This window comes from Electrophorus electricus, chromosome 25 (genome assembly GCF_013358815.1).
Source record: "Electrophorus electricus isolate fEleEle1 chromosome 25, fEleEle1.pri, whole genome shotgun sequence".
NCBI lineage: Eukaryota > Metazoa > Chordata > Actinopteri > Gymnotiformes > Gymnotidae > Electrophorus > Electrophorus electricus.
In genome coordinates this window covers 11,836,653-11,864,153 of record NC_049559.1, presented here as the reverse complement: position 1 = coordinate 11,864,153, position 27,501 = coordinate 11,836,653, and the positions used below count along the sequence as shown (strand labels likewise).

At 39.9% G+C, this 27,501-nt stretch overlaps 2 protein-coding genes across 2 annotated transcripts; both read right to left on the bottom strand.

The window, feature by feature from the left end:
• Positions 1-10,582: 10,582 nt before the first annotated feature.
• Positions 10,583-13,168, bottom strand: LOC118240773 (CMRF35-like molecule 7). Its single transcript, XM_035522733.1, has 3 exons — positions 12,862-13,168; positions 12,444-12,752; positions 10,583-10,674 (listed from the first exon to the last, which is right to left on the bottom strand). The coding sequence occupies exons 1-3, from the start codon at positions 13,166-13,168 to the stop codon at positions 10,640-10,642; spliced, it is 651 nt and encodes a 216-aa protein (XP_035378626.1). The 3' UTR covers positions 10,583-10,639.
• A 5,971-nt stretch (positions 13,169-19,139) lies between these two features.
• Positions 19,140-23,148, bottom strand: LOC118240783 (protein NDRG1-like). The gene is made up of 13 exons (XM_035522887.1): positions 23,040-23,148; positions 22,808-22,928; positions 22,308-22,370; positions 22,134-22,194; positions 21,694-21,780; positions 21,129-21,185; positions 20,478-20,581; positions 20,322-20,372; positions 20,170-20,221; positions 19,997-20,044; positions 19,785-19,820; positions 19,645-19,696; positions 19,140-19,412 (listed from the first exon to the last, which is right to left on the bottom strand). The coding sequence occupies exons 1-13, from the start codon at positions 23,101-23,103 to the stop codon at positions 19,297-19,299; spliced, it is 912 nt and encodes a 303-aa protein (XP_035378780.1). The 5' UTR covers positions 23,104-23,148; the 3' UTR covers positions 19,140-19,296.
• Positions 23,149-27,501: the final 4,353 nt, after the last annotated feature.

The following is a 27,501-nucleotide window of genomic DNA, read 5'->3' as shown; positions in this document are numbered from 1 at the left end:
CTATCGGTGAGTCATCCATTAAATAGAGAATAAGAATAAGAATCTATAAACTTAGACACAAGCTCTCTGAAAATAATTTGAACATGGATTTTAGTTCAGGCTGTTGATGTTTGAAGAATGACAAACGAACAACATTTCCTTATATATTTTTGTTGTTTCCATAGTAAAATTCCTCCACCTTCAAAAGTGGCAAGGGCTTCTTCAGTATTTAAAAAGGTGAGTTTAAAATGGCCAAATTTGTTATTCATCAGAAAATGGAATTGTTGCTAATAAGTGAGATGTCAGCACAGTTGTTATGTTATCCTGATATTTAATGTCTTTTTATTCAACCTCCTCTATGGTTCTCAAAACAAGAGCAAGTCAAAAAGCACGAGACAAGACGAGAATAAACCTGTGAGAAATGACAGCAAAATACTCCTTGATAGAGCCAAACAAATCATCCCAGACTTGGAGAAGCTGGATATTGCACCAATCTTGACCCATTTTGTGATGGATCTGACTCATGAGTATGCCATTTTTAAACCTTTTCTTCTTCTTCTTCTTCTTCTTCTTCTTTTTCTTCTTCTTCTTCTTCTTCTTCTTCTTCTTCTTCTTCTTCTTCTTCTTCTTCTTCTTCTTCTTTTTATCATTTTTATTTTGGGTATACGTTTTAATGCATGAGATTTTGCTTTTATTCAGTAGGTTAAATTAGGTTACAGTAGGTTAGAGTCCCACATACCAATGAACTAGAATACTGTAGAATACAGGGATCAATGCTGATACCTAGAAGTACAAAATACATAAGGTCTATCTTAAACAATGAAAAGTGCAATAAACAATAAGTGCTAGAGTTTTTTAAACAACATAAACAATACCCTACAATAAGTACTAATTTAGTCAGTCAATATGGGAGCAGTGTCAGTTGTCCTTTAACTATTCTGCAAATAGATGAGTCTTCAGTCTGCATTTGAAGACTGCAAGGGACTCTGCTGTCCGGACAGCAAGTGGGAGTTCATTTCACCATCTTGGAGCCAGCACAGAAAATAGTCTCGATGCTTGTCGTCACTGAGACCTGAAGCAAGGAATTTCAAGCCGAGCCGTACTTGAGGTTCAAAGTACTCAAGGAACGGCTCGGGCTTTGACCATTGACTTTATGTATGAAGGGGCTGATCCATTTTTGGCTTTTGTAGGCAAGCATCAAGGTTTTAAATCTGATGCGTGCAGCTACTGGAAGCCAATGAAGGGAGCGCAGCAGTGAAGTAACGTGTAGACTTCGGAAGATTGAAGACCAGTCGTGCTGCTGCATTCTGGACAAGTTGTAGAGGGCCGATGGCTCTTGGAGGAAGACCAGCAAGTAGCGAGTTGCAGTAGTCTAGCTTTGAGATCAAAAGAGACTGCACAAGCACCTGCGTAGCTTCCTGTGAGAGAAAGTGCCGAATCCTTCGTATGTTACAAAGGAGAAATCTGCAAGACCGTGTTAGATTAGAGAAGAATGTCAAAGGCTGCTGAAAGCACTAGAAGAATCAAAACAGATGACACTTTGGCAGCTTTAGCAGCATGAAGTTTTTCCGTCACTGCTATGAGGGCCGTTTCTGTAGAATGTGCCGGTTTGTAGCCAGACCGATTGATCACTTTATGCAAGTGCATGTACAACCAATGCTTCAGGAACTTCTTAAATATTAGGTTTCATACCTCAAATGTTAATCAAAATGAAGATTTTGAGGAAAATAAGTTTAATATGTAACTTTTCTCCAAAATATACCCACCACTTTACTGGATATTATTGTTACTGACTTGTTCACAAACAATAAATGTCATTCTTTGCAGTACAAATCTTTGTAAACTTTGCAGAGAATTAATCTATTATGATTATTCTTTAAATCTTTGGTTTGGCCTTTTTTGGGGCAAATATTGTTTGAAACTGGATGTTTGACAAATCACATTATTTTTTGTTACACACAAAAGGGTCTCTTTACATGAAGAAAAAAAATTGAAAGTCATAAAAAGGTACTTTTGAATAGAATGCAGAACTGGGTGAGGATGCTGGTGTCAAAGGTGTGTTTCTCTATATATCCAGACTCCTATGCAGGGCACACAATAAAATACGTGAAAGGTTGCCAGAGCATACATTGGGACATGCACCCACATGGGCAGCATATCCGCTGCGTGTGCCTGGGTGTCATTGGGCATCATTCACACTGTTACACTGGGTGGGGTGGGATGAGGTGGAGTCACTCTTGTCGCTGGAGTTCTTCTTGCCGCCCTCAGAGCACAAGCCACCCTGCATTGCCTCGAACAGCACAGGGTTCAGATTGACATACTCCCCCGATGCCACCTCGATTACTGCAGGGAAACAGAAGTAGGGCATGTGGGGATCATATGTACTATGAGCTAGGACAATCTTTCCTGTTTTACAACAGTTTTGCATAGTTACAGATAAACTGTTCATACTATTACATTATTACAGTCTTTTTAAATCAATAAAACAAGAAACAAAATATGCTTCCATATATCAGCACAGTACATAGTATATAGTATAAAAATGTAATATTTCAAATGCACAGACAAAGACATGGTATATAATTTTGCCATATCAAACACATACCAGTGTAAATCCGTATTATTCCACTGTAATATCAGATATTAGTATGCGGTGTCCTTACACCTTTGTCTTGTCTGACAGTAATTGACTCTGCCATCCAACAATGAGAGATGGAAGACTTTTATCTGTGCTTTACACATTCCCTGACAACGCAGTTTCATTGCTACACCTAACAGAGTGTTCCAAGCAAAGAGAACAGGCTTGCTCAGAATCTTGGGTATGTTTGTGGACATTAAGACAATTATATTGCGTACAACAGCTACCCTTTGAAATGACAAAGAAGGATTTCTATTAAACTCAAAAGCTATCCTTTGTCACGGTACGGCCCCCTCCTCCCAGACGTGCGTGTGTGTGTGTTTGTGTGTGTGTGTGTGTGTGTGTGTGTTCGTCTGCATGGCCATGCCTTCCCCATGTTTCACACCTGTTCCTCATTTTGTGTCATTACAGTTTATGAATACAAAGTCTTGTGTAGCAGTTGTTGGTTGTTGGTGTTCTACACGGCTCACCTTTCCATGGTAAGCCTCCCAGCATTACACTATCTAATGTAGCATGCTCTCTACGCTAACAACTGGACTGAATTTACTACAAGCGGTGCCAGACCAAGGCCAGGAGGATTGTGAAGGACCCCACCCATCCCAAAAATAGGCTCTATTTTCTTCCCACAGGCCATTCGGGCCCTGAATCAAGGAAACTGATAAACTGTGGGGACCACCACCACCATGTAACATAACTGTAAATATGTTAAATTACCACCATGTAACATAAAAACTGCAAATATGTCATTTTACAAGATGGATCTGTACATTGTGTACTTTGTGTACATACATATATACACAACCATGTACACTGTGTATATAAACATAATATACATATATTGTACATACATTGTTAATATATTTTTGTACATATATAGAATATATATTTCTCTATGCACTCCTGTTTTCTTTTTCCTCAGTCTGGACAGAGCACTCTCAACCATTTCACTGCGAGTTATACTGTGTATGACTATGTATGTGACAAATAAACCAAACTTGAACCTGAATTTTAAGGCCCTGAAGAGAAACTTCTGGCATGAACACCAAACTACAAAAAGCACAGTGTTATCAGTTAAAGCTGAATAGCGGCTTCACTTCTCTAACCACATAACTTAGTAAAGTAATGATAAGCTCATGGTAAATGGAGTTTATTAAAATATTATTACTGTTCTGATGACTACAGAAGACTGGGCATCTGGGACAAGTAAACAGATGCTGAGGCATCTGAGCATACACAGCCGACGCCGTCCTGTCACACATCATCATTTACATCGTTTTTATTTTGCTTGTCAAATTTCCAGTGACTTGCATATTGCAGATTTGATCTTGCCATCGTAACAGATTACCTCAGACAAGTCTTGTATGACATATATATAGTCTATATATATCTGACTCTATGTTACTGAAAGCGGGAGAACATGTATGGTATTTCAGCACATGTGAGAAATCAGAAGATTTAAGCAGTAGTAATAAAACAGTCCTGTAACTCAGAATCCTGAATCCTGAGAGGATAAAAGGCAGGAGATGTGAAGTAGAGTGAGTCGACCACACAGTCTACTTCACAGCTATCAAACTATGGCAAGGAAAGGAAGTAGCAGGAGTAGCAGTTCAGGCTGGAAAAGGGGAGCAGTGCAGATACACGGTCTTTGGTATGGGCCAAATGGCCTATATGTAGCTCCAGTAACCTTATTGAATATACTGATACATGATGCTCATGGACCAACACACATACACAGAAAGGAGGTAATAAAGAAAGTTAAACAGGCTTGGTGGTCTCCTTATTTAGTCCCAACTATGCAACATGGCGAAACCTATTGGAAAGTTCAAATATATTTTGGTGGTAGATGATGTATTCAGCCGTTGGGTAGAAGCACAAGCAGCAGCAAGAGCAGATGCAATATCTGCAGCAAAGTTTTTAATGTGAGAAGTCATACCCAGATATGGTATTCCTGATAAAATTAGTTCAGACAATGGCCAGCAGTTCGTTAACAGAGTGATCAATATTATAGCGCAAGCACTTAGAGTGAAGCATAGGCTAGGATGTGTCTATTATCCTCAATCACAGGGTGTAGTTAAACGTCAAAATGGCATTCTAATAGCTAAAATTGCTAAACTATGCAAATTAATTGGTTAAACGCCTTAGCTTTAATAAGTATCAGAATGACAACTAATCGTAATACCCATCTCACTCCACATGAAATGCCATCCCATGCCTGTTACTTATTTAAGGAGACCAACTAAAGGACCTAACCTAGAACAACTACAAGGTGAACTGGGGGAACATGTTAAGTGCCTAACAAAAATCCATCAGGAAATCTTCACACAAGTAAAGGGGGCAACTGAGGGATGTAATCAAGAAATTGAAGAAGGACTGAAAGAAATACTACCAGGGGATTATGTGTGTGCAAAAACTTTCAAGAGAGGTTGGCAGGAACCCAGACGTGAAGAACCTTATAAAGTGGTATTATCAACACCCACTGCTGTAAAGGTGGAGGGACGTTGAGTATGGATTCATTTGAATCATTGCTCTAGGGCCCCAGATTTATTGAGACCACTGCAACACAGAGACACAACCACAAACTCCAGTGACTAACAGAGGACTTGATGATCAGGCTGCTGAGGTGGGACTTAGTGGAGCTTCCAGACCAGTGGCACGAAGTGTCACTCGTCAGACACCACCTGAGAGACCACCTACAAACAGTGAGGATTCTGAATAAGAGTCTTGACTACAGCTGGTAAACAGTCAATCAGACTCGAATGCTGATAACACAGTAAGGGTGTGAGCCTAGCGCTGCCAATACTGTTACCATTAAACATCCAGTGGCAATTGGATTACAGCTACATCAAGAACTAGCGAGTCAATCATGAAGTTTCCAATGGACATTGATGAATTGAATTGGGTGAGAAGAATAAACTGCATCGTTTCTTTTGGTTTTTATTTTTACTGTTATTGTTTCTACAATTTGGTTTTCACACAGAACAATTACACACTACTTCCTTAATGACCTGGTAGAATCATGTGGTGTTAGAAATGTTATTGGCAACATATGTTTTTGGCAAAGGGGGGTGTTTGTGTTCTGTTTGGTGAATCCTGGTGCACATTTATTCCTAATAATACAGCCCCTAACAGCTCCATAACAAGACCTTTACCCAAATTGGAGGTGCTTAGACATGAATTACCTGAGAATTCAGGTATTGGCAATAGTGTTACTGGATGGTTTGACTCAGTGTTTGGCGGATGGAAACAACTAATTATGTCAGCACTGACTAGTGTAGTAGTGGGAATTGCTTTGTTGGCATTATGCAGATGTTGTGTTATTCCTTTTGCTAGAGGTTTGATCATTAGAGCAGTTGATAAATCCTTTACATCCCAAATGTATACTGAATATCCAAAGTTAACCATTTCCACCTTATTACCTTGGGAAATTACAGCCACATGTAAGACACAAACTGACACACATCCGGATGTTAGATCGAAGATTTTAGCTTGTGGGTGATATTTTAGCTTTAGTTTATCATCGGGTATATGCTGCTCCTTAATTCACCCCTTCCAAATAATGATTCATTTGAGATAGTCAATATTAACTTTGATTGGCGAACTTTGGTCATCTCGGCCGGATGCTGGGGCTTGTTAGACTTCCGGACTTCATCACCAGAGATGGTGTCCTTTATGAATAGTTGGCAACTCAGCAGATGGGCAAGATATATTGTTTTAAGAAGTTTTATAATAAAACTTTGATATCCTGACTCGCTGTGTCATCTATATAACATCAGCTCCTGGTGCCTCGAGATGGCTGGTAACATGTGGTGATGGTGCCAAGGTAGGCTGGACAGCCAATGACGGGTAAGATCCTGGCCTGAGTACAGGACAACCTAAGGCAGGCGCAGTCGCAGGACTTGGCATCACCTCACTCATCATTCTAAATAATAATTAACATGGTGTGTTATATTCAGGGGGAAATGAGATACAGCATACGGCAGCATAGACAGCAAATTACATTAAAGTCTCTTAAAGTTTCTCAATTTCTTTGTTTTATGAATAATTCCTTAATTGCTTTTTCTAATTTTTTGGTTTAGTTTCTTTCTTCTTGTTTTTATTTTTTGACTACAATCAATCAGAATTTAATCAATACTTACAAACAATTATCCAGTATATATTAGTAGTAACTGCATACAGCACGAGAACCTTCTAGAAGGCAAGAATTTATTAAGCTTGCATATAGTAGAACACATCAATATGTTACTCACAGCATTAGCAACCTTATGAATTGTAATAACTTCATCGCTCACATTATTTATGAGATTCAGTATAGTGAAAATTGGGTTACAACTCAACTGTCCTACTCCATGTCTGATGATAGTTAGATATGGGCTCTGCTGGCGGGGATAGCCACCTTGGATGTAAGGTATAGGTAAGAAGAAGTAAGGGTTCCCAGCACAGCTACATTCACGCACACTCCCCACACACCCACCCAATTAAACAGTGATTCTATAATTTAACTATCCAATTCTTGAAGAGCATATTGTAAAAAAAAATTTAAGTAGCTTTCAAACCAACCACATCAGGCTGTGACTCTGATATCTGAAAACAGGGGTCCCAGGGCATGGCGGAGTTAGGTGCCGACCTGAGTTTTCTGGGTCTTGGGGTCCTCTGTGACATTCTCCTAATTTTGTTGTTCTAAATAATCCATGCTAATCCTTAGAAAACATAAAGCATCCAGCAATGTCACAGACTAGATATGTAATGACCTCTATGTCTTTTGTTTGGTGGGAATTAATCCTTTGTTTTGTTTATTCTTGTGATCCCTTCACTTTAACTTGCTAATCTAACTAGCTAAACTGGATATGGGTCTTGAGGTATTGGCTGTGTTCATGTACTGTATTCACTCCCTCAAAAGGGCTGTTTTTGTACTTTATTTCTTTGAACATGTTAGTTGGGAAAATTTTGAAAGGATAGAATATGTCCCAAGTTTTGTTTTCTGTGAACTTTAGTTTTATGTGCTCTGTCTACTGCAAGCAAATTGGAACGTGAAATGAAGGGGATAATACTGGCTGTAACTTCAATCAGAGGCATTAAGAAAGTGAGCTGTTTGAATTGATTATTAATGTTTTATTTCTTTAAGAAACTGTTGCCTGTCGCAAGCCTCCTGCTCCTCGAGTTTGGCCTCATTGTGGATCTGCACAATGGTTTGGGCCCCTGGTCAGCTCAACCCAGTGATGCTGGAAAGGCAAAACCAGGAGATGCACACTTTTGCATCGCCATGCTCTGGAATGGGAAACACAAACAAACAAACACTGGCATAGTCACTAACCAGTCACATGACATCCTGGAGCAGGAACCGAATGCGCGAGGAAGTGTTCCTCTCCCTCACTATCATTTCCATGTAGTTAAAATAATGATCCATTCGTAGCTGGGAGAGAGGGAGGGAGAGAGAGAGAGAGAGGGAGAGAGAGAGAGAGAGAGGGAGAGAGAGAAACGACAAATTTCAGGTATTCTTCTTTGGCTATCGATTCGATCAGTCGTGCTCTAGCTGAACTGGGTTTTTGCCAGCGCGAGACGTTTATGACTCTTATGTAAACCGTGTTGCCATGCACATTGGTCAGTGCTGTAAAGCAGTTCACTGCCACTGTTGGTGTAGCTGTGCTGTCATCAGCTGCACTTGGCCTTGGGGAATCCAGTGTGCAGCAGCAGCAGGAGACAGCAAACGGGGAGGAGGTTGTCAGAGCAAACCCCCATGGGCCAGGCAGAAGCTCCTTCTAGTAGTTGACCAGTCCTGAATAAAAGCCTTTCCTTTTGGCGGCTGCAGTAGGAGCAGAGCTAGTCTAACAACCACACTAACAACTTCACTAAATAACATGAAATTGGACACTTTTTAAAATCATTGCCAAGGCCTAATATCAAGGCCTGATATCAGCACAGCATGTTGTTCTATAAATGAGAAAGAGCAAGGATTGTGTGTTTGGCTAATTATTTGGCCTAATCCTTATTGTTGGCTATCCTGTCACACATCAGAGTGCAGGCAACAGACAAGCAACAGAAAACACTATGACAGCAAGATATGCTTGTTTTTAGGTTAAAAGCACGCATGGAAAATAAAAAAAACAACCAGGAAAATTGAACACAAATAACTGTCACACCAGTTGGTGACTGAACTGTCAGTATCACAATTGTTGTTCCTACTAGAGACAAAATGGACAGTCAATCTATTTATCATCTAATCAGTAAAATAATTTAAATTACACATACAAACCATGGTAGCAGCAGTGTCCATGTTTACCGATGCAGTGCTGGTTATATTTGTTACTTCTGGTATGAAATGATGGGAATGAATCAGTATTACAAATTAATCAATATTTAGTTGACACTTAATGTACACTCCCCAAACACTTTATTTATTGCTAAGAATTTATAAATTGTGAAGTTAAAAGTGTGTGTAATAGTACATCTACAAACTACAGCCCATCTGTTGCTTTGTTTGCCACGAAAATAAAATATATATTAACTTTGAGGAAATTGTAAAGCTTTTTAACCATCAATAACTTAATATCTTTAAATATGACTGAAGTAATGGATACTTACTGCACTTCCTCTTTAACATGAAGATGATGCTGCAAACCATAATCACCAACAGCCAAAGCCCCACACCTGTCAGACTCCAGGCAATTGTTCCCTTCCCTGTAGTTGGCACATGTTTTGTTAGCACATTTCTTACTGAATGAATCAGAGGAGAGTATATATCCTGTATTTACACTCATATGGAGTCTAACGGGTGAGGGGCAGTACATTGTTTTCATCCATGGATATGTTTTGTCACATCAATAAATGTATGCTTTCATGGACACTGGAAAGATCTGTACAAGTGATCAGCAATGAACATCATTATGAATTACTTGTGTTCCTGGGCTTGGCCATTGTTGCTTTCATTTGCATTCATGTGAGATTTTGCTGTAGAAGAAAATGTGACACTTTGCAAAGAAAACTGAAAAAAATATAGTATTAAGGTGTTAGCTAGATAGAAGTCAAGTAAGTGTGTGGGTGTTAACAAAGATAAAGATAAACATACACCCACTGAAACCAGCATCACTGGTGTTGGATATTGTGGAAATTAATTTGCAGATATTTACAGAAAAGCAAACAACATATAAAAGAAAGGAAAAGATGTTTGCAGACTGTTTCTTTGAAAAACTAATTAGATTCCAGTTTTTTCTTACATTTCTTATATGCAAAATATTAACTTCATAGTCACAACTGCAATTCCCAAAATGACCTTTCCTTTGTACAAACAGTGGTCATTGTACGTTGTATTTTCACATGCAGTGTTTTACAAATAACTGTTGAAGAAAATGTGGCATGTGCACAGTGCACTTATGAAAGCACAGCATGCTTTGCTCTGCCTGTTCTTGTTAAATGGGAAAGTTGTGCTTAGTGTTTTGTAAAATGTACTTTAAAATCAGTCAGTATAATATTGGATGTTGCCCGGTGGTGTCTTGAGCAGTAAACTCCATGCGTTCACTGTAGATGCAGGTCTTATAAATGGTTTCTTTTAATTAGGGCCTTATGAGATTGTGCTAAATATTCTGTAGTAGGTTCTTTTAGTAGGGCCTTATGAGATTATACTGAGTTAGGGAGTTAGGGAAGATATGTTGTATTTTTTTGTTTGTTTGTTTGATTTTCTTTTTGTGAAGGCAGAGAGTTTCCGAAGGTTGTTTAGTTTTATTTGTTATGTTGGCTTATGCCCACCCTGACGTTATGCTCCCGATATTGTGTCTGTGATTTTAAAAATATATAATGTTAAAGTGGTTAATTATATTACAAATCTTGCATCTCTGTGTTTTCCTTTATGTTGTATCCTTTTGGCCTTAGACCGTTGAGCCAGTACATTAGTGTCATAATAACAAATTAAAGATCAATATTTGTTGGTGTACCTGGAGTCGTCTCTCTGATGCTGGTTTTCTCTTTGTCAGGTGCCACTGTCACCACTGTTGTCACTATGAGAAAAGAATCAGCAACTTGACCTTGGTGTCACATTCTGGCATCAGTGAGAAGATTTTTCAGTCCTGTATTCAGGGCACAACAGAGACCAAATATGAAAACGTAAACCTGACTCACTGACTCTCTTACACTTGTACACTGTGACGATTCGAGGCTAACAGGATGCGGGGCACGTTCAAACATACATTTTTACTTAACACAGACGACACATCTAACACCGCACACCTCACTAAACACCTTTCAAACACCAACAACACGTACTACAACACAAGAGACATATATACACACACACGAGGATTACACATAATACAGAACAGGTAGATGACACGAAAGGGCATGGCAACACAGACAAACACATACACGCGTACACCAAGACGTTTAAGGAGGGGGCGGGGCTGTAACGTGACAGAATCCCCCCTCGAGGGCGCAATTCCCGGCGCACCAGCCTAACGGGCTGCGGACCTTACACCAACGCCAAACGGCGAGGCCAGAGGACTGGGCAGTCCGCCCCGAGCTACCGCGAGCAGGAGCGCAGGGGGGAACACCGGGACTAACACAACAACAGACACGAGAATGCACACACTGACAGGGACTGACATGCACACCGAGAAAAACAAAGGGACAGGCACATTTATGGTAACGGGGAGAGACGAGGTGACAGAAACAGACACAACACTACACGAATTAAACAGTCTGGAGAAGAGTGGGGTATGCCAACCAGCCTGGGAGGAAGGGTCTCTTGTCGGAGCAGACCCTGGTGACCCTGCCAGACCCCGGCAGAGCAGACCTCGGTGCCGCTGCCTTTTTACCTCCCCGAGACTTAGGCATAGGTCCTCGCCCTAGGGGGAGGAATGTCCTCCTCTGTTGATGATGCCATCTCTCCACCAGTCACCCAGGGCTGCTTGCTGGCTCCAGAGCGCCTAGATTCCCCTGAGGTACCTCCTCCACCTCCATCGACGGGTCCTCCTCATGATCCGACCCCAAGTCTGACTCTAGGGTGACGTTACGGCACTCCCCTCGCTCGCCATACTCCGCATATCCCTCTGTAAGGTCCATGTAGGACTCTGCGGATTCCACCTCCAAGCACCTGTCCTCATAAATAGGTAGGTCTCCGTAGTACCCAGCAGGTCCCTGCTCTGTTGTGATCCCATGGAGCGAAGACAGGATGAGTGATGGCCTCACCCTGGTACAGGAAAAGTCCGCGGTGTCCGACTCCGAGGACTGGAAATAGTTATACCAGTCATTATGGTCAGACGTAATCCCGTGTGACTCCTCCACCTCTGCCCCCAGACCACGCTCTTCTGCAGCAGGAGTCAGGAGGGTACCCAAGAGCACGGAGGGATTGCAGGCACTATTTGGGGAAGTGCGTCTTTTCCCCTTCTTCTCCTTCTTCTTGCCCTTCCCAGGCATCCTTCTTTGGTTGGTGTTTCTGTGATGATTCGAGGCTAACAGTATGTGGAGTAGGGGCACGTTCAAACACACATTTTTATTTAACACAGATGACACATCTAACACCGCACACCTCACTAAACACCGTTCAAACACCAACAACACGTACTACAACACAAGAGACATATATACACACACACGAGGATTACACATAATACAGAACAGGTGGACGACACGAAAGGGCGCGGCGACATGGACGAACACACACACGTACACACCAAGACGTTTGAGGAGGGGCGGGGCTGCAACGTGACATAACCAAATCTAATAAGGCACCCTATGCATAGTTTTTTTTCTTTCTTTAATCACTGTTGTCATCTTTTAAAGGTTAAACAACATTAATAATTTTTACACCATTTAATTGATTAGATACAAAACAATATACCTGCAAGTGCATCAGTGACGTCAAAGTGAACAGGAACTTCTAGACCTCCAGTGGAGCACCAGTACCAGCCAGCATCAGTCTTCTTCAGTCCAGTCATCAACACCGTGAAGGTACCTTTCCCATCATCACTGATCTGCACTGCTGAATTCTGGGATGTGTTGGTCCTCCCCACTGTGTAGCAGGTCCAGTCTATAGATCTGCACCACTTCTTCGCCTCTTTCTTATATGCAGCGCTGTAGAGACACTGGACACTGACGCTGCTCCCCTCCTCTCCACTCACTCTGCTCTTGGTCACAGACACAGCAGGAGCTGGAAACAAAGAAAGGCACTTTTGTATGAATATGTATGGATGAAATATATGCAATATGAAAAATGTCACTAAACTGAATATTCAATATTCATAAAGAATTTGTAATACCTGATTTCACAGTGATATATAGCTGTGTTTTGACATCTGGTTGAAATATTCCTGAAATCTCCACTGCACACCAATATGCTCCAGTGTTTCTCTCCTGTAGATCCCTCACAGTGACAGTAAAGAGAGTCTGAGCTGGGTTATCAGTTACTGTCACTTTCTTGTTTGTATTGTTGGCATATGCCATAATCGTGCAGTAATTGAATGCTGTTACACGCTCACAGCACCAGTATTTCTTATGTTGTTTATATTTCAGATGTTGACAGATGCTCCACTCTGAAGAGTTAACTGCCTCTGTGACCAATTCCATTTCTCAGTGCCTGCATATACAACCCAGCACCACTGTTACTGGAACACAAGAATTCTTGTTTCTGCTAAGGAATTAAAAAATGCTACATATGAAAAAAAATAAAAAATAAACTAACAATGTATATATTGTAGTATTGCATAGAAAATAACTTACATCAAATGATGAAAACGAAAATGAAATGCCAATTCATGTTGAATAAAGTGAGAAGCTTATTTGAGAAGCCTCCTCACATCTCTTTAGTCTTGTTGCCACTGTGGTTGAAGCAATCCAAACAGTTCCTGTTTGCTAAGTTTAAAGTCATGCTGTCACAGTGCGCTGGGCGCCCAGCAAGAGGGACAGGCCCACTGTAGTGGTTTGACACACTAATCAGTCCCATTAAATCATCTCAAATATTGAAATCACAATCTTTCATTTTTAACAAAGAAAGTAACATTAATGATTTGATCCCTGAAAGATTTAAATTACAGTCATTTGTTTGAGGATATTGGCAACAAGCACAATCTGAATGATATCAAGACAGACAACTTGGTGAGAATAAATGATACATTTATTAACGCAACTACTCTAAATCACAAACAATAGCATAAACAATCTGTATATTTACAGAAAAACAAGCTAAAATATAGCGAGCATGTGTTTATGTGTGTGAGTGTGTAAAAGGAGAGGAGAGCGAATGCTTTCATGCAGGTCGGTACACGCTCGCGAGAGCGAGAAGGAGGCGGACATGCTATTGTGCCAGCAATAAAATGGTGCAGAATTTAAACAGCAATGTGACTGTATGTTAATGAGCTCAGCTGGCTTGTTCTCACGTGATGTTAGAACAAAGGGTAATGGCAGGTTTACTAACTGAACAATAAGGTCAATGTGTCTGTGCCTATTGAAGTGACATGATGATACCTATGTTTGCTAGTAAAAAGCAAGACATAGAGAGATTGTATGCAAAGAGGAAAAAGAACTTCCAGTCTGTACAAATATTACTTAAGATTATCCAAACAAAATGGTATGTACACCAAGCCCAAATACTTTCAAGAAAGTACTAGGATCTTGATTAAACTTTACTGTTTAATTCAAGCAGTGGCAGCTGTTACTTGAGTTACTTGAGTTATAATCAGAAGGTTGTTGGATCAAGGTCCACTGTTGGGCATCGGAGCAAGGCCCTCAATTGCTCAAGTTGTACTCAGTTGCTTTGGATAAAAGCATCAGCTAAATGTAACCTATATACTTTTGCCCAGATATGCCCGACTATAAACTATGCCCAGATGTAAAAGTCTCACATGTTGATGATTTTTGGTGATTATCTCAGTTGGTCATCCTCACTCAGTTTGTCTACAATTAGGAGGGAATTTCCACCCCTGGTTTCTTGTTGATAAAATGTGACGTCGTCAAGGTATGCTGGGAATATGAGTTCCATCCGCAGTTTAACAGGAGGGAACTGACCGCATTTGCAAGCTTGCTTGAAGAAATTTGGTGAACCTGTTGCTGTGGTAATGTTGATCAGATTTCTGTCTGTAAGCGTGTGTGTATGTGTTTCCTTTCTCTAGGTGTATCTCAGAATCCAGATCCGGTGCCAGGTTTCCTCACCTTTTCTGAACTTGACTCTGCTCTGTTCCTCCCCAGGTCTACCTGCCTGCTGGCCACTCCTGGCCACTCCTATATAAAAGCCCCTCCCGAAGGCAGAAGAGGAGGGAGGCAGTGAGGCTGTTGGAGGCAGTGAGGCAGTTGGCGGCAGCGGGGGTGGCGGCAGTGGCAGCTAGTTCAGCAGTCGGTTTTGGCTTGTTTGTAATTGTATCATTTGTGTGTATGACCTTCTTTTCCCTGCTTGGACCTCAATTTTCTTTCGCTGGTGTGTGTCTTATTTATTGTTTTGGCCTGGGTCACTTCAGAAGAAATTGCACCAGTGTGTTTATTTGTAACTTCTGTATTATACAACAATACACTAAAAAGAGTCTACCATTTGTGCTTATGTTTCTTTCTGTTACTCTTTAACAGTTGCATGTTCCATTCCTTTAGCCGTTTATCATTCTTTTTCCTTGGTACGGTGCCATAGCCTAGACGGGGTGGTAACAAGACGTTAGTCTAGATTCCACCATCTCTTGGATCAATTAAATGGAGAAATATGATTCTCAGCTGTTTGCTGTTAACTGTCCACATGGTGCTGAGTGAAGAAAGTATCTGAGAGAGAGATGACAAAGCCCCTCTTTTAGGTCTAACCTTGATGGAGGAAAAACCAGAGAGAGTGTAAAGGTCTGTTGATCAGGGTATTTAAGACACCTGAATTCCACCTGCTTTTAGGCACACCCTCTTTCTTCCATTTGATGCAAGTTTGCTCAATGCGGTGATGATGGTGCTGCTATCTGCTGGATTGGCATGGTACCTAAATTTCCCCCCTTGGTCTTCAGGCTGGGGCTGATGTCATAGTCCTGAAGAGCACAAACGGTTATCCATGCAGTCCAGGTTTACTGTAATATCCACTTGCAGGTGATCAATTCCACAAGTCAACTTGTCCATCCGGTTCATAGTGTAATCCTTGAGATGTCCTGACATCATGATTACATATGTGCAGCTCTTTGATAGTAACCAAGGCTGATTAACCAAACTACCTAAAGCAATGTAAGTGTACTATTGTAAGTCTTAGATTTTCACTTGATTTTAAAATGATGATACAAAGAAAACAAACTGGGTATCACAAATCATTGACAGGATTAAACGGCCTTTTGTTAGAAAGGAGGAAGTACATCAGGCCTGAGAAAAGAGGACATTAGCAAGTGTTAGCATTAGCTTGTGTAGCTGGAGTAAACCCATCATCAGTGTTTAAGATGCTAGATTAAAGGAATGACATTATGTGAAGTAATGTCCCTCCAGAAAGTTGTCCCTTGTGAGATGTAGGAAGATGTGCAATTACAAGGGTTGGTTGAGCCCAGTAAATTTTACTAGGTATGGTGGTTTCGAATACAATTGTCAAACATGGTGTCTCAATCTAAGTCTACCCTGTGATAGACAAGCATTTAAAATTGTACCAAATTACAATTTCTAATGTGGCTATTTGAGGATCTGGATTTCTTATATGCTACTGAAGATTATAAATAGGGTTATTCAATCTATACCAAATTTGCACCATGGAGGAAGCAGAATTGCTTACCTACATTCTATACACATTTGAGATATCTTATATGGATATGGCAAAAAACAGTTTTAATAGTTTTGTAAGAGAGTGCTGGAATGCCTTGCAGGATTCCACCAATATCCTGCCCCTGCTGTGCAGCTAACAAAGATGATAAAGGGTAGAAACCGAAAGGTATGAGAAGGGATGAAAAGTAGTAATGATGTTTGGAAAGTAATGTCGTTCCTAAATACCCAGTCAGTTAGTTTTAAAGTTAAACATTCAAACATAACATGAAGAGTCAGCCTTCAGAATTAGTTAAAGAGAATAGCTGGTCCCATCCTTTATTGCCGGTTAACCTTAACAAGCATTATTGAGGCACCCTTCGTGAAGGTCTAACTGTCAAACAGAGAACCCATATTTTTATACACTTTTCAGAAGTGGTTATGTATTCACCCCACCTTCCTTTACATATTAGTGTTTGCATTCACCACCATTACATCTGAACCACACAGTAGTCAATATATGCAAACTGCTATTCAATACCCACACCAGTTGGAAGCCATTACCACTACATTCCAAGAGAAGATTTGTATTAGCCTTGTCCTAAAGAAGATTGTTTTTCTATATGGTCCTGAACCTGGTGGAGAGTTCATATATCTTACCCTGAGGTCCACCAAAAGCCTACGCAGGATCCTTTACTGAAGCCTGAAGCCCTGTATGCAAGTCATTCTGAAAGGACACAGAATCTCTAAACTCCCTTATGTTTTATGTTATTAATCTGTCCAATGCACTGTTAGGCCTCTTTTCCCTGTAAACACGCATGTTATTACCTCAGTAATAACAGGGACCACCTCTTGTAAAGAATTTATTGCATTTGAAAGTATGGAAATGTGGTCAAAGGTGATGCTAGAAACATCTCCCTTTAAAGGTTAGAAAAGAATATGGAAAGGTGGCTACATGCTTAAAAGCTAAAATGTTACATGTAACTAAACTGTGAGAGATGCCTTTATAAAGAACAGTGTGTGAATCTACAGGGGATGCAGTGGCTGATGTGATCGTGCGTCTGCTATGATAGCGAGGCGAGGTTATTATATTGTGGCTTGTATGTAGTTCAAATGAAATTAAGGAATGGTCTGAGGTGGCATCCGACTGGGGTAGTCTGACTATGTTCTCCGTGTCCACCGTATGTCAATAGTAAGTCAAGCGCATGTCCATCAGAGTGTGTGGGTTCTCTTATACATTGAATGAAACCAATTGATTCTGATATACAGCTAAAGGCCAATCTCAAAGGGTCTTGGGCATTATCAAGGTGAATATTGAAATCACAAAAAATAATGGCTCTTTCTACAAAAGTGACTAGATTAGAAAGGAAATCTGAAAATTCCTTAATAAATTCTGAGTAGGGCCGTGGTGGCCTATAGATACCAAATAGTGAAACAGGCTGGGTGGGCTTCATATCACTAGCTACATCATTCATTTTAGAAAAAAAAAACAAAATTTCCCCTTTTTTCCTCAATTATCCTGTTATCTTCAATTCCCTGCTCTAGAGCGATTACTCACGTAATACTAGTCAGAGTTTTAGGGTGCCCCAAAAGAGTGCATTAGGTGCATTAAAGTTACTAATAAAGACATCAGAATATTCCCTGTCTTTCAAGTAGAAAATAAATCAGAATACCACAGAAATGTATTTGCTATTAAGTAACCTAGAGCCTTAAAGATTATTTTGGACTTCAGTGGACGTAAGAACAATAGTAGGTAAATAAACTTTATTTATTTATTTATTCCTTAATATGGCATTCTCTAAAATGATGTAAATACATTGAAAAAATGCAGTACAAGTGCAGTAAAATAATTCAATGTTGTACTTCTTCTTCTTCAAAGCAGAGCACTGGGTACTTAATACCATTGAACTGTGTCAAATCAATGTGCCCTATTACCATTGAATTTTTACTATTACTATTACAACAGTAATGTAAATAATGTGATACAAATAGTTAATGAAGTACAAATTCATGAAACTCACATGCTGCTAGTATGTTAAAAGTTATAAATGTAAATGACAATTAATTATTCATACTGTTGTTGGTGGGGAATTCAGTAGATTGACTGATTTAAACAACTCCCAAAGTATTTGCATAACCTGAAACACACATTATGAAGACTTCCATTAAAATTAAGTTGAATTTATTTCAAGATTACACTAGGAATGGAAAGAAGTACAATGTAAGAAAGAATTAAATAGGTCCTCTGAAAAAGCTGAAATTGTCAGTCATGTAAAGCTTTTACAAGATGAAGCATAATGTCACGGAATGTTAGCCTCCCCTGAGTCATGGGGTTTGGCCTGCCACGTTCAGTGGGAGGGCTGTGTTTGTAACCACACCTGCACCTTGTTCGTCTCAATGTATATAAACCCGTGTTAAAGTGTACAGGGTGTTGGTCATTGTCGGTGTAATGTCTGAATGTAACGTGTTTATGTTAGATGTATTCTTGTGTATCATGTTTGTTTAACTTCATTTGTTTCAGGTCCATGTTTATTGTTTCTAATACGTGAGTGCCGCTGTCATTTATGTTAATAAATGTTCGTCCCAGTCGGTGGAGTCTGTGCGTCCTGCCCCTCGCCCTACGGCACTCGGGCCGCCACACGTAATCACAGTGCATTATTTCTTTATTATATTAAACTTTTGTACTGGTGTTAAAGCAGTCCAAATATTATACATTGATTCATATACTAAGTACTAAAAGTGTTATACATTGATTGATGTACTATACATCAACTTTTTTATGGCTACTAAATAAAGGTACAACACTGAGCCTGATAAGTATAAACATTTTAAACAGCTTTTTATCGTTTAGTTTTTTTTTTTCCCTTTTGTGCAAGTCTAAATTAGTCCACTGGGACAATGACACACAAACACTAACACCAACACATCAATGGTCCCTCAATTTAGAGTATTTTTTATTTGAAATGGAGCCGAACTGAGCATGACAACACTGGGATGGAGCAGCGGGTAGGAGAGCCTCATCTTCAGCGTTGCTTGGAGGTGCTCTCCATGGAAGTGATGGCCCAGGGGTGGAAGAATGCCATTCTGGTGGAGAAGGTGGGGTGCCAATGAGACAGGTGTGTCATGCCTGCAGAAGACACTGTCAGAGGCAGATAAGCAGAAGGACAAGGTGAAGTAACATAGCTCAAGGTCCCTACTTAACTGCACCATTTAGAAAGCATGCATAACTTAAAGATAGTTGTGAAAGCCTGAAGGTCTACAACAGGCAGTAATGAACTTTTCTAAACTGGATTTATGGGTTTTACATTGCGCAGAGGCTGAACGATTTTTAATTTCGACCTTTTGACAGTGTGTTTACAGTATTTACTTACTGTAGCCCAGTCCTTGAATGAAGTATTTCAAGGCTTCTGCCAGCTTGCCAGGCTATAAGGTAAGAACAGGACACAATAGATTACACAGTGCATCACTCAGTTTGAATGCAAGAGCATTATTTTAATGGGTAACGACAGACCTGATCAAGCTGTGGTAGACCTCCACAGTCAGCCATCTTCATGAGGGACAACATGAAGGACAATGTTATTCACCACAAGTTCATCACAAAGTTCTAGATTTATAAGCCCCCAGTGACATATAATGACTTCTGCATTTATAATGAGAGTCAAATAAAAAAAGCAAAACATAACATTTTAAGTATCGCTTTGCTGAGGTTTGAAGGTCACTAACTTTGAGGAGGGTTGTCTTTGAGGGATTCATTTTGGAATTGCAGTCAACCTACGACGGAAAACACAAACATTTGCACGCAGGCTCCCAGGTACATATAGAAGTTTGATTTGAATGCTGGGTTGGATTTTGAATGTTGTTTTTAAACTTCTGCATGTAAAACAAGCTGTACATACCACAGCATCCACCACAGGAGAGTCATCTCCTACCACCAGAAGAGTGTGACACCTACAGCAACAAAACCTTTCAGGCATGTGGTGGCACAGGGGCATTTTACATCAAAAAATAACATGGAATAAGGATAAAAGAGAAACAGTTTCTCACTTACTTTAGAGTCTTTCTACCCAGAGAAGTTCTCTTAATGTTCAGTTTACTTCGGCTGAAAATTGATCAGATCTAATAAGACTGGGAGCTGTTCATATGACAAACAAGTCTAGAAGCAGAGAGCTCAGAAGATTCCATAGAATGCAGATGTCAGTCATACCTGTTGTAGGACTTCATAAAATGCAGAAGGTTGGTCTGGTTAATCCTTTTGCTGATGTTGTGACGGAAGGTCTTTACAAATTCTGCCTTCTTCTTAATCTCCTCCTGCCACGGTGCCATAAAGGAGTCAGTCCAAGACGCAATCAGTCACAAAACATCAAAACTTGATGTGAATATGAATTTAAATGTCTCTTCCTCTATATGCACAGTCTGCACAGGCACTCGAGACAGAAATGTATAATAAAAAGAATATGTAAAAAAAAAAAAAAACATTGTTGACCTTTTGATGGACAATAATGTAGGCATCTGGTTCTTTAGTTACGAAAAGGACACAGTCTAAATTCAGGACAGCTCATTTGGAACACTCATCTTTAGTAATAAGGCATTTAACTTTTAAATATTCTAGTTCAGTGTTTAGTGACCCAGTCCACAGTACACATGAAATGGCCCACATGTTTATTCTAACCCAGCCCAGTACACCTGTACCAGGTGTTCATTTTCCTAATGGCTTGGTTTAGGAGCTAGGATGATGTTGTCAGGAGCTGGGATAGAGGGAAAATGTGGGATGTCAGATGTATCACAAGGACTGGGTTGACAAGTACTGCTCAATAATACATACAATATACATTTCATTTTAGGCGTTATTTCGTACCTGACCGAACAGGTGGGAGATGACAACACTGGGGGGACCAAGGGCCCAGCTGGAAATCTGTGGAAAGTGTGGGTTGATCTTTAGTGGCTGGAGTACACATAAGCTTTGATCAAATACATTACTTTATTAAAAGAGGCTTGACACTTTTCTAAGGATCCCAAAAGAATAAAAATATAGGGTCGATTGTCACCATATGATTGGCATGAAAGGTTAACTGGAAACTGCAGAAAACTAAGAGTAATATGCTGAGAACTATTTGTTATCACATTGAAAGTTATATGGATTCAGTGAACAGCCAAGACACAGGGAACAAGACGGTTTAAATACATGAAGTAATAAGAGTTAAACAAGACAGGTGCAAATAATAAGGAGCGGAGAAAATGAAACTAAGGAACGGAACCACAACAAGGAAGTAAAGCAAAACAAAAGACATGAGACAGGGAAACCATAGACATGGACGCTAGGTGGGACCAGCTAAACGACATAATTGTAGAGATACAGGGATCGTGATGTTTAAGCAGGGTGTTAACAGAATGATAATTACTATTGCATTAGACTGTGATACCTTGGATGCTGCCCGGTCTGCCCAGCCCTCTGCCTGAGCATTAATGTTCATCAGGACAAGGCCCTCAACCAAGTCTGGGTACTTCAACTGCAAGACATTTATGCATGAGCAGTCAAAGGGAGATAAACCTTCAGGGCAAAATTACTTACTATATGTCAAACTGTTGTAGTTAAATGAGCAATTAAGAGTCTCCATATTTGGCATTCTTGCACTTTACATTGCACTTAGAAAAAGGTTTGTTTACATGTGCAAGCAGAGGAACAATAGTGAAGTGTCAGTATTCTGGAGAGTTGATGTCTAGCTAGCTTGACAGTGTAATGATTAGGATTATGCTGCAAGTATCAACACTTTGTTACAAAGCAAGAATTTCACCAAGGAGTAATCCTTGTTTGATCATTGTGTTAAAATCTATTGGGAAGAAAGACAGTGCTACAACTCACAGCGAACCGTGTGAGGATGTTTGCTCCTGCTCCAACACCCATTCCAATAACACTCTTAATTCTGTGGAGAGAAAAAAATGTACATAACTTTAAACCATTAAAGCGCAAGGTTTCAGATTAGAACAAGGATTGACAGTTTAATCTCAGAGTAAATGGCTAATCTGGTTCACTCACTTAAAATGCTTGAGCACAATTGGGAGGGTCTCGGAGAGCTTGTCCATTGAGGGATATGTGAATCTACAGGAAAAAATTGCACTGAGTGAGTTATAATTCTAAGGGACGCCACTGATTCTTCAGGATTTGAACCTGCTAAACCTAGCTATGATGTACTGGGAGCCACAGCCATCAATGTAGCATATGAACGCTAAGAAAAAAGTTCATGAAAGAAACCCTGGTGCATGACAAGCCGGTGCCAGCTAGACATGCTGACAGTCAGGGCCTCCAGATGTTAGTTTAGGTGGGCACCAACACCATGGCATAGAGTCGTCCTGTCTGACTGCCAGGAAGGAGTGGTCTGAGGGCAGACGGAGGGCTATGGAGTAGGTTCTGATAAATATACATTCTGGAAAAAATTGTATGGGGTAGCTGAAGGTCACATTTTAGATTAGATTTAACCTTGGAATGTCTTTCAGCCCCTGAAAGAACATTGTGGCATATGGTGCACTCACGCTCACCCTGCAGGGAAGGTGCTGGCACCCTCATGTTGCCCAGGAGCGTTGACCTGACACACGGCAAAGTGTCGCATGATTTCCTGCATGTCCTCATCATAGAAAAGAACGTCGAAGCAAGTTTTGTCTGCAGACATGCATTCCAGGGTCATTACAACACAATAAATGACGCTTATGCTAAGTTTTAGACTTTAGAGCAATCAGCTACGTGCCACAAGCAACAGTATCAGAGTCTTACGGTTCATTCCGATGTCATGGTAGGTGAGGATGACCGGTCGGTTATCCCTGGGGATACCTGCCATGGTGCAGCATACAGTGCCAAAGGGGGTCTCCACATTGTCCTCCTATAAGACCCAGGTGGAGTATAAAGGTCTAGGTCTAGATGTATAAGAAAAACCTCTAAAAAGAGGTCTGATTCCACTGCAGTGGTTTTGTGTGTCAGGACATTACTCTGTCACACTTAGAACTACTTCTGTGGAATGAGCCTCTTATCATGAGGAATGTCAATCATTTATTTATTATTTATCATTAACCAAGTTAATTTGTTTACAAAAGATCATGTTTGACTCAGAAGACACATGACAGTGCTTGAAAACATGCTTTATGGGTAAAAGCTTTAGCCTATTGAAACATCTGTGAAAAGGTAGTGCTACTTACCACAACTTGACCCCAAAATGCCCCCTTAAAATCCTTCAGACAAAACACAGAGAAAAATAGATTTTGGAGTGGTAACATTTCATTCTGGATGTGAAAAGATCCATCCCATAGACTTTATTCTATTAACAGTACTCAATGTCTGAAAATACAGCCTTATTTTACCGGACACAACGGGTCCATACAAAAGGCATCATCAGATGTTTCTTCATCATCCTCCAATAGAGGGTTATAGAGGGCCTGGGGGTTAAGAAGCAAAAATTCTCAGTACAAAGTTAGATAAAACTTGGTTGTAAGGTAGTATTAAACAAGTATTCTCTTTTTAAAACATTTGCCCAACCTACCCTTTTTGCCATTATCCCAAAAGTTGACGAGCAAATATTCCTCGCTAAATCGATTCCCTGTCTGAATACCGTCTGCATTGCTGGTGCCACTGTAAGGGTCGTTTCCTTTTGGTCACAGAGATTCAGTACAGACTTATTTGGATATTAGGCTGTGCAGTTCCAATTTAGAATATTTGCAGCTCTCCTGTAATAGTAATATTATGACATCACTAAAATTCTTTTGAGCAGTTTAATGACAGATTCCCTAAAATCTATATGACAAGAACACCATGCCACTTTTTAATGCTTGATGAAGTATGTTTTGGATGTTACAGCTGTTTTTCTGACAGACCTTCTCTGTTTGAAATGCATCAAAATGATCCCTAAGAGACTAAACATTCCACTGTACCTTGTTCTGTAAAATTCAGTAGTAATCCACCACCTATGGTTAGGTTTAATTCACCCTATTGTCTCCCAACCTTTGAACTGCTGAAGTGTGTCAAGTGAAATAACATATAGATGCTTGCGCTCACCTTTAAAATAGATGTAGTGATGTCGTAGCCATTGTGACGTCATAGACATTGTGATGTTACTACAGGGTTGCGCTGACATTTTGGTCATTGGGAAAATAAGTCAAAAGTTTAAAAAATATGTGAAATCCCTATTTTTAGCGGCAGCTGAGTACGTAGCTGAAAGATGGGTACAGTTATATAGACATTTATTACAGTTTTCCAATACAACACGAAGTCCCTCCATGCAGGCACTACATGGGTTTTTGATAAAGATCAAGACATTAACTGTAATACAGAGAGAGGTCGGTAGAGTAGGCAAAACTGTCATCAAGTAAAATTACTGTTACTTTAAAATAATAACTACTGAAGTAGAAGTAAAAGTAGTCATTTAAATTATTACTTAAGTAAAAGTAAGAAAGTATCTGTTACAAGAATACTCAAGTAGCAAGTTACTTCACTGGAACTCATTTAATAGCATCGGGCAACAATATATAAAAAAAAAATCTCACCACCTAATAATCTTGTAATTTTTTAGGGCCCATCAGTCGCAGTAACAGCACCTCTCCTCCCCTCGCGCCCCTGTCCCATTCTCCATAAATGTGTCCAGTCCTGCTAGTCCCATCAAACACTCTTCCAGCATCTCTACCAGCTTAATTTTAAAGAACAAAGTGTTTGAAATCGTTGCCCATTCACTTTATGCAACAGAATGCAGAATAAAATGCTACCCATTGAATTTGTGAAATGCAAAGTGGTGAAATATTGTAAGTTATACAGTTTGGTTAAAAACAATAAGTCTTGCTCTGAAACGGTTTATAAACCGATTACAATGCATGGAAACGGTGTTTCATAGTGGTTAGAGGTGTAAAAACAGAGCTGCATTTACTTTCAATGGTCACATTACAACTTGTTCTCCCCTGTATGAACTTTTTTCACTTGAAATACATGTTACAAAGTGTTTTCTTATGTTTTACATTTTGGTCAAAATCGGTTAGCCCTGCACTGAAACAACGTATAAGTCAGTTAGAATGCTTTGAAATGCTTTTTCATAGTAGGCAGACATAAAAGAGCAGAGTTTCAAATACCTGCAATATGCACATTGCAAACATGTTAAAACAGATTGTTTGCAGTTGGATAAAATATTTTCACTTGAAATATGTGTTTTCTTAACATATTGTAAGTTATACAGTTTGGTTAAAATCAATAAGTCTTGCTCTGAAACGGTGTATATGCCAATTACAATGCATGGAAACGCTGTTTCGTAGTGGTTAGAGTTGTAAAAACAGAGTTGCAATTACTTTCAATGGTCACATTACAAACAACTTGTATGAACTCTTTCACTTGAAATACGTGTTACAAAGTGTTTTCTTATGTTTTACATTTTGGTCAAAAACGGTTTGCCTTGCACTGAAACGGTGTATAAGTCAGTTAGAATGCTTTGAAATGCTTTTTCCTTGCTTGAAATCAACAAAATGTATTGCCTTGAAACAGTGGATAAGGCGATTGCATAATTATAAACTGCTTCTTTTGTAGAGAAGTCCAAGAACAGATTTCCGATTACATGCAAATGTGATCATTGCCAACTTGTTGCAACAGCTTGTTTTCATTTCAAACAATGTTTTCACTTGAAATCTATCTTAGAAATCATTAATTATCAGTTATTATATATTTTTTGAAAACATTATGTCTTGCACTGAAACAGTCTTAAGGGGCCTGGAAAGATTGGAAATCCTGTTTTGTTATTCACAGAAGTGAAAGAATAGAGCTTCAATTACTTCTAATGTACAGAGTGCAAACGTGGTCCAACAGCTTGTATTCACGAACACACATTCATCTCACTTGAAATACGTCTTAGAAAATGTTTCCCTCCAATACATTACATTTTATTTTTAAACTCTATGGCTTGCCCTGAAACAGAGGTTAGTTGATTATAACATAGGGTTTTGAATATTACAAAATTAGAAATGAGTAATGGAATGAATAAACAGACATCGTTGACAGCAAAGATCTTGTGTATGACAGCAAAGATCTAGTTTTTAGTTTTTAAGAATATTCGATGTTATCAAGTAATTTATTTGAGTATGCTCGTTTGGGCCCGCCAGCGGGCCCGCTAGGGGGTGTTGGTGCAGTACCTGGTTAAAGACAAGAAACTGGTGCAATTGTATCAGGAGTGACCAAGGCCAACACAGTACCCAAAACCACACTAGAAACAAAATGACGACTAAGCTAACAATAAGAAACTTACAATGACTACACTGAATACACTGTTGGAAACAAAGATAAACCCACACCCAAACAAAATGGCAGCCACTCCCCACCACCAGTGTGTAACTATATACAGGACAATACACACAAGAAACATATATTATCCAGCAATCAAACAAGGGGCAAATACAAAGTCATACACTAAATCTAGCAAACACAAGCTCAAACTATAGCAACAAGTCCAAACCAACAACAGCAAACTCTTCTCCAATGAGCCCTAAGCCGAGCCCTTTGTCTCTTCCTCTTCCTTTTATTTTGCGCTCTGCTCACTGGAAAACCTGCTGTGGCTGAGGATGGGGGGCACCCGTGAGGAAGAGGCAAATCCAGGAACACAGAATGCAGATGGACATAACACCCTCCCCTTTAGCAGGGACTTCTCCCCAGAACTTCTACGTTAGGAAATAAATCAATATCATCAACCATCAAATAAATCTAAGCCCGGGACAGGGCATCTGCTACCACATTCTCATTTCCCTATTTGTGTAGGATATTCAAGTTGAACCCCTGTACAATGAGGGACCAGCGCATAAGATGCTGGTTGGTGTTTGCCATAAGGCTAAGAAAGACCAAGGGATTATGATCAGTATATAGCGTAACTGGCTGAGAACTACTATGGATAGCTAAACTATTATCAAGCAGATATGTTGTTTCCTGTTCCAACAAAGTACTGTGAGGGAAAATTCTTAATGCTTGCTTAAAAGAAGAGTAAGAAATATGTGACCTTTGCCCTCATCTTGACCAGTCTGCAAGAAAGGCGAATAGAGAAGAGATGGAGTATGACAGTTATCGCTTAGCTGTTGCTGGGCAGGGGTGCAGCAACAGGGGGTAACAAACTGTTCTTAGCAGGAAAGAATGTTCAATGATGGTTGAGATGTCTGGCACCTGGAGTAATGAGATTAGCACATGAGAGAACGGCAGGGAATGGTGGGGGTATTTGAACTCATGTGAA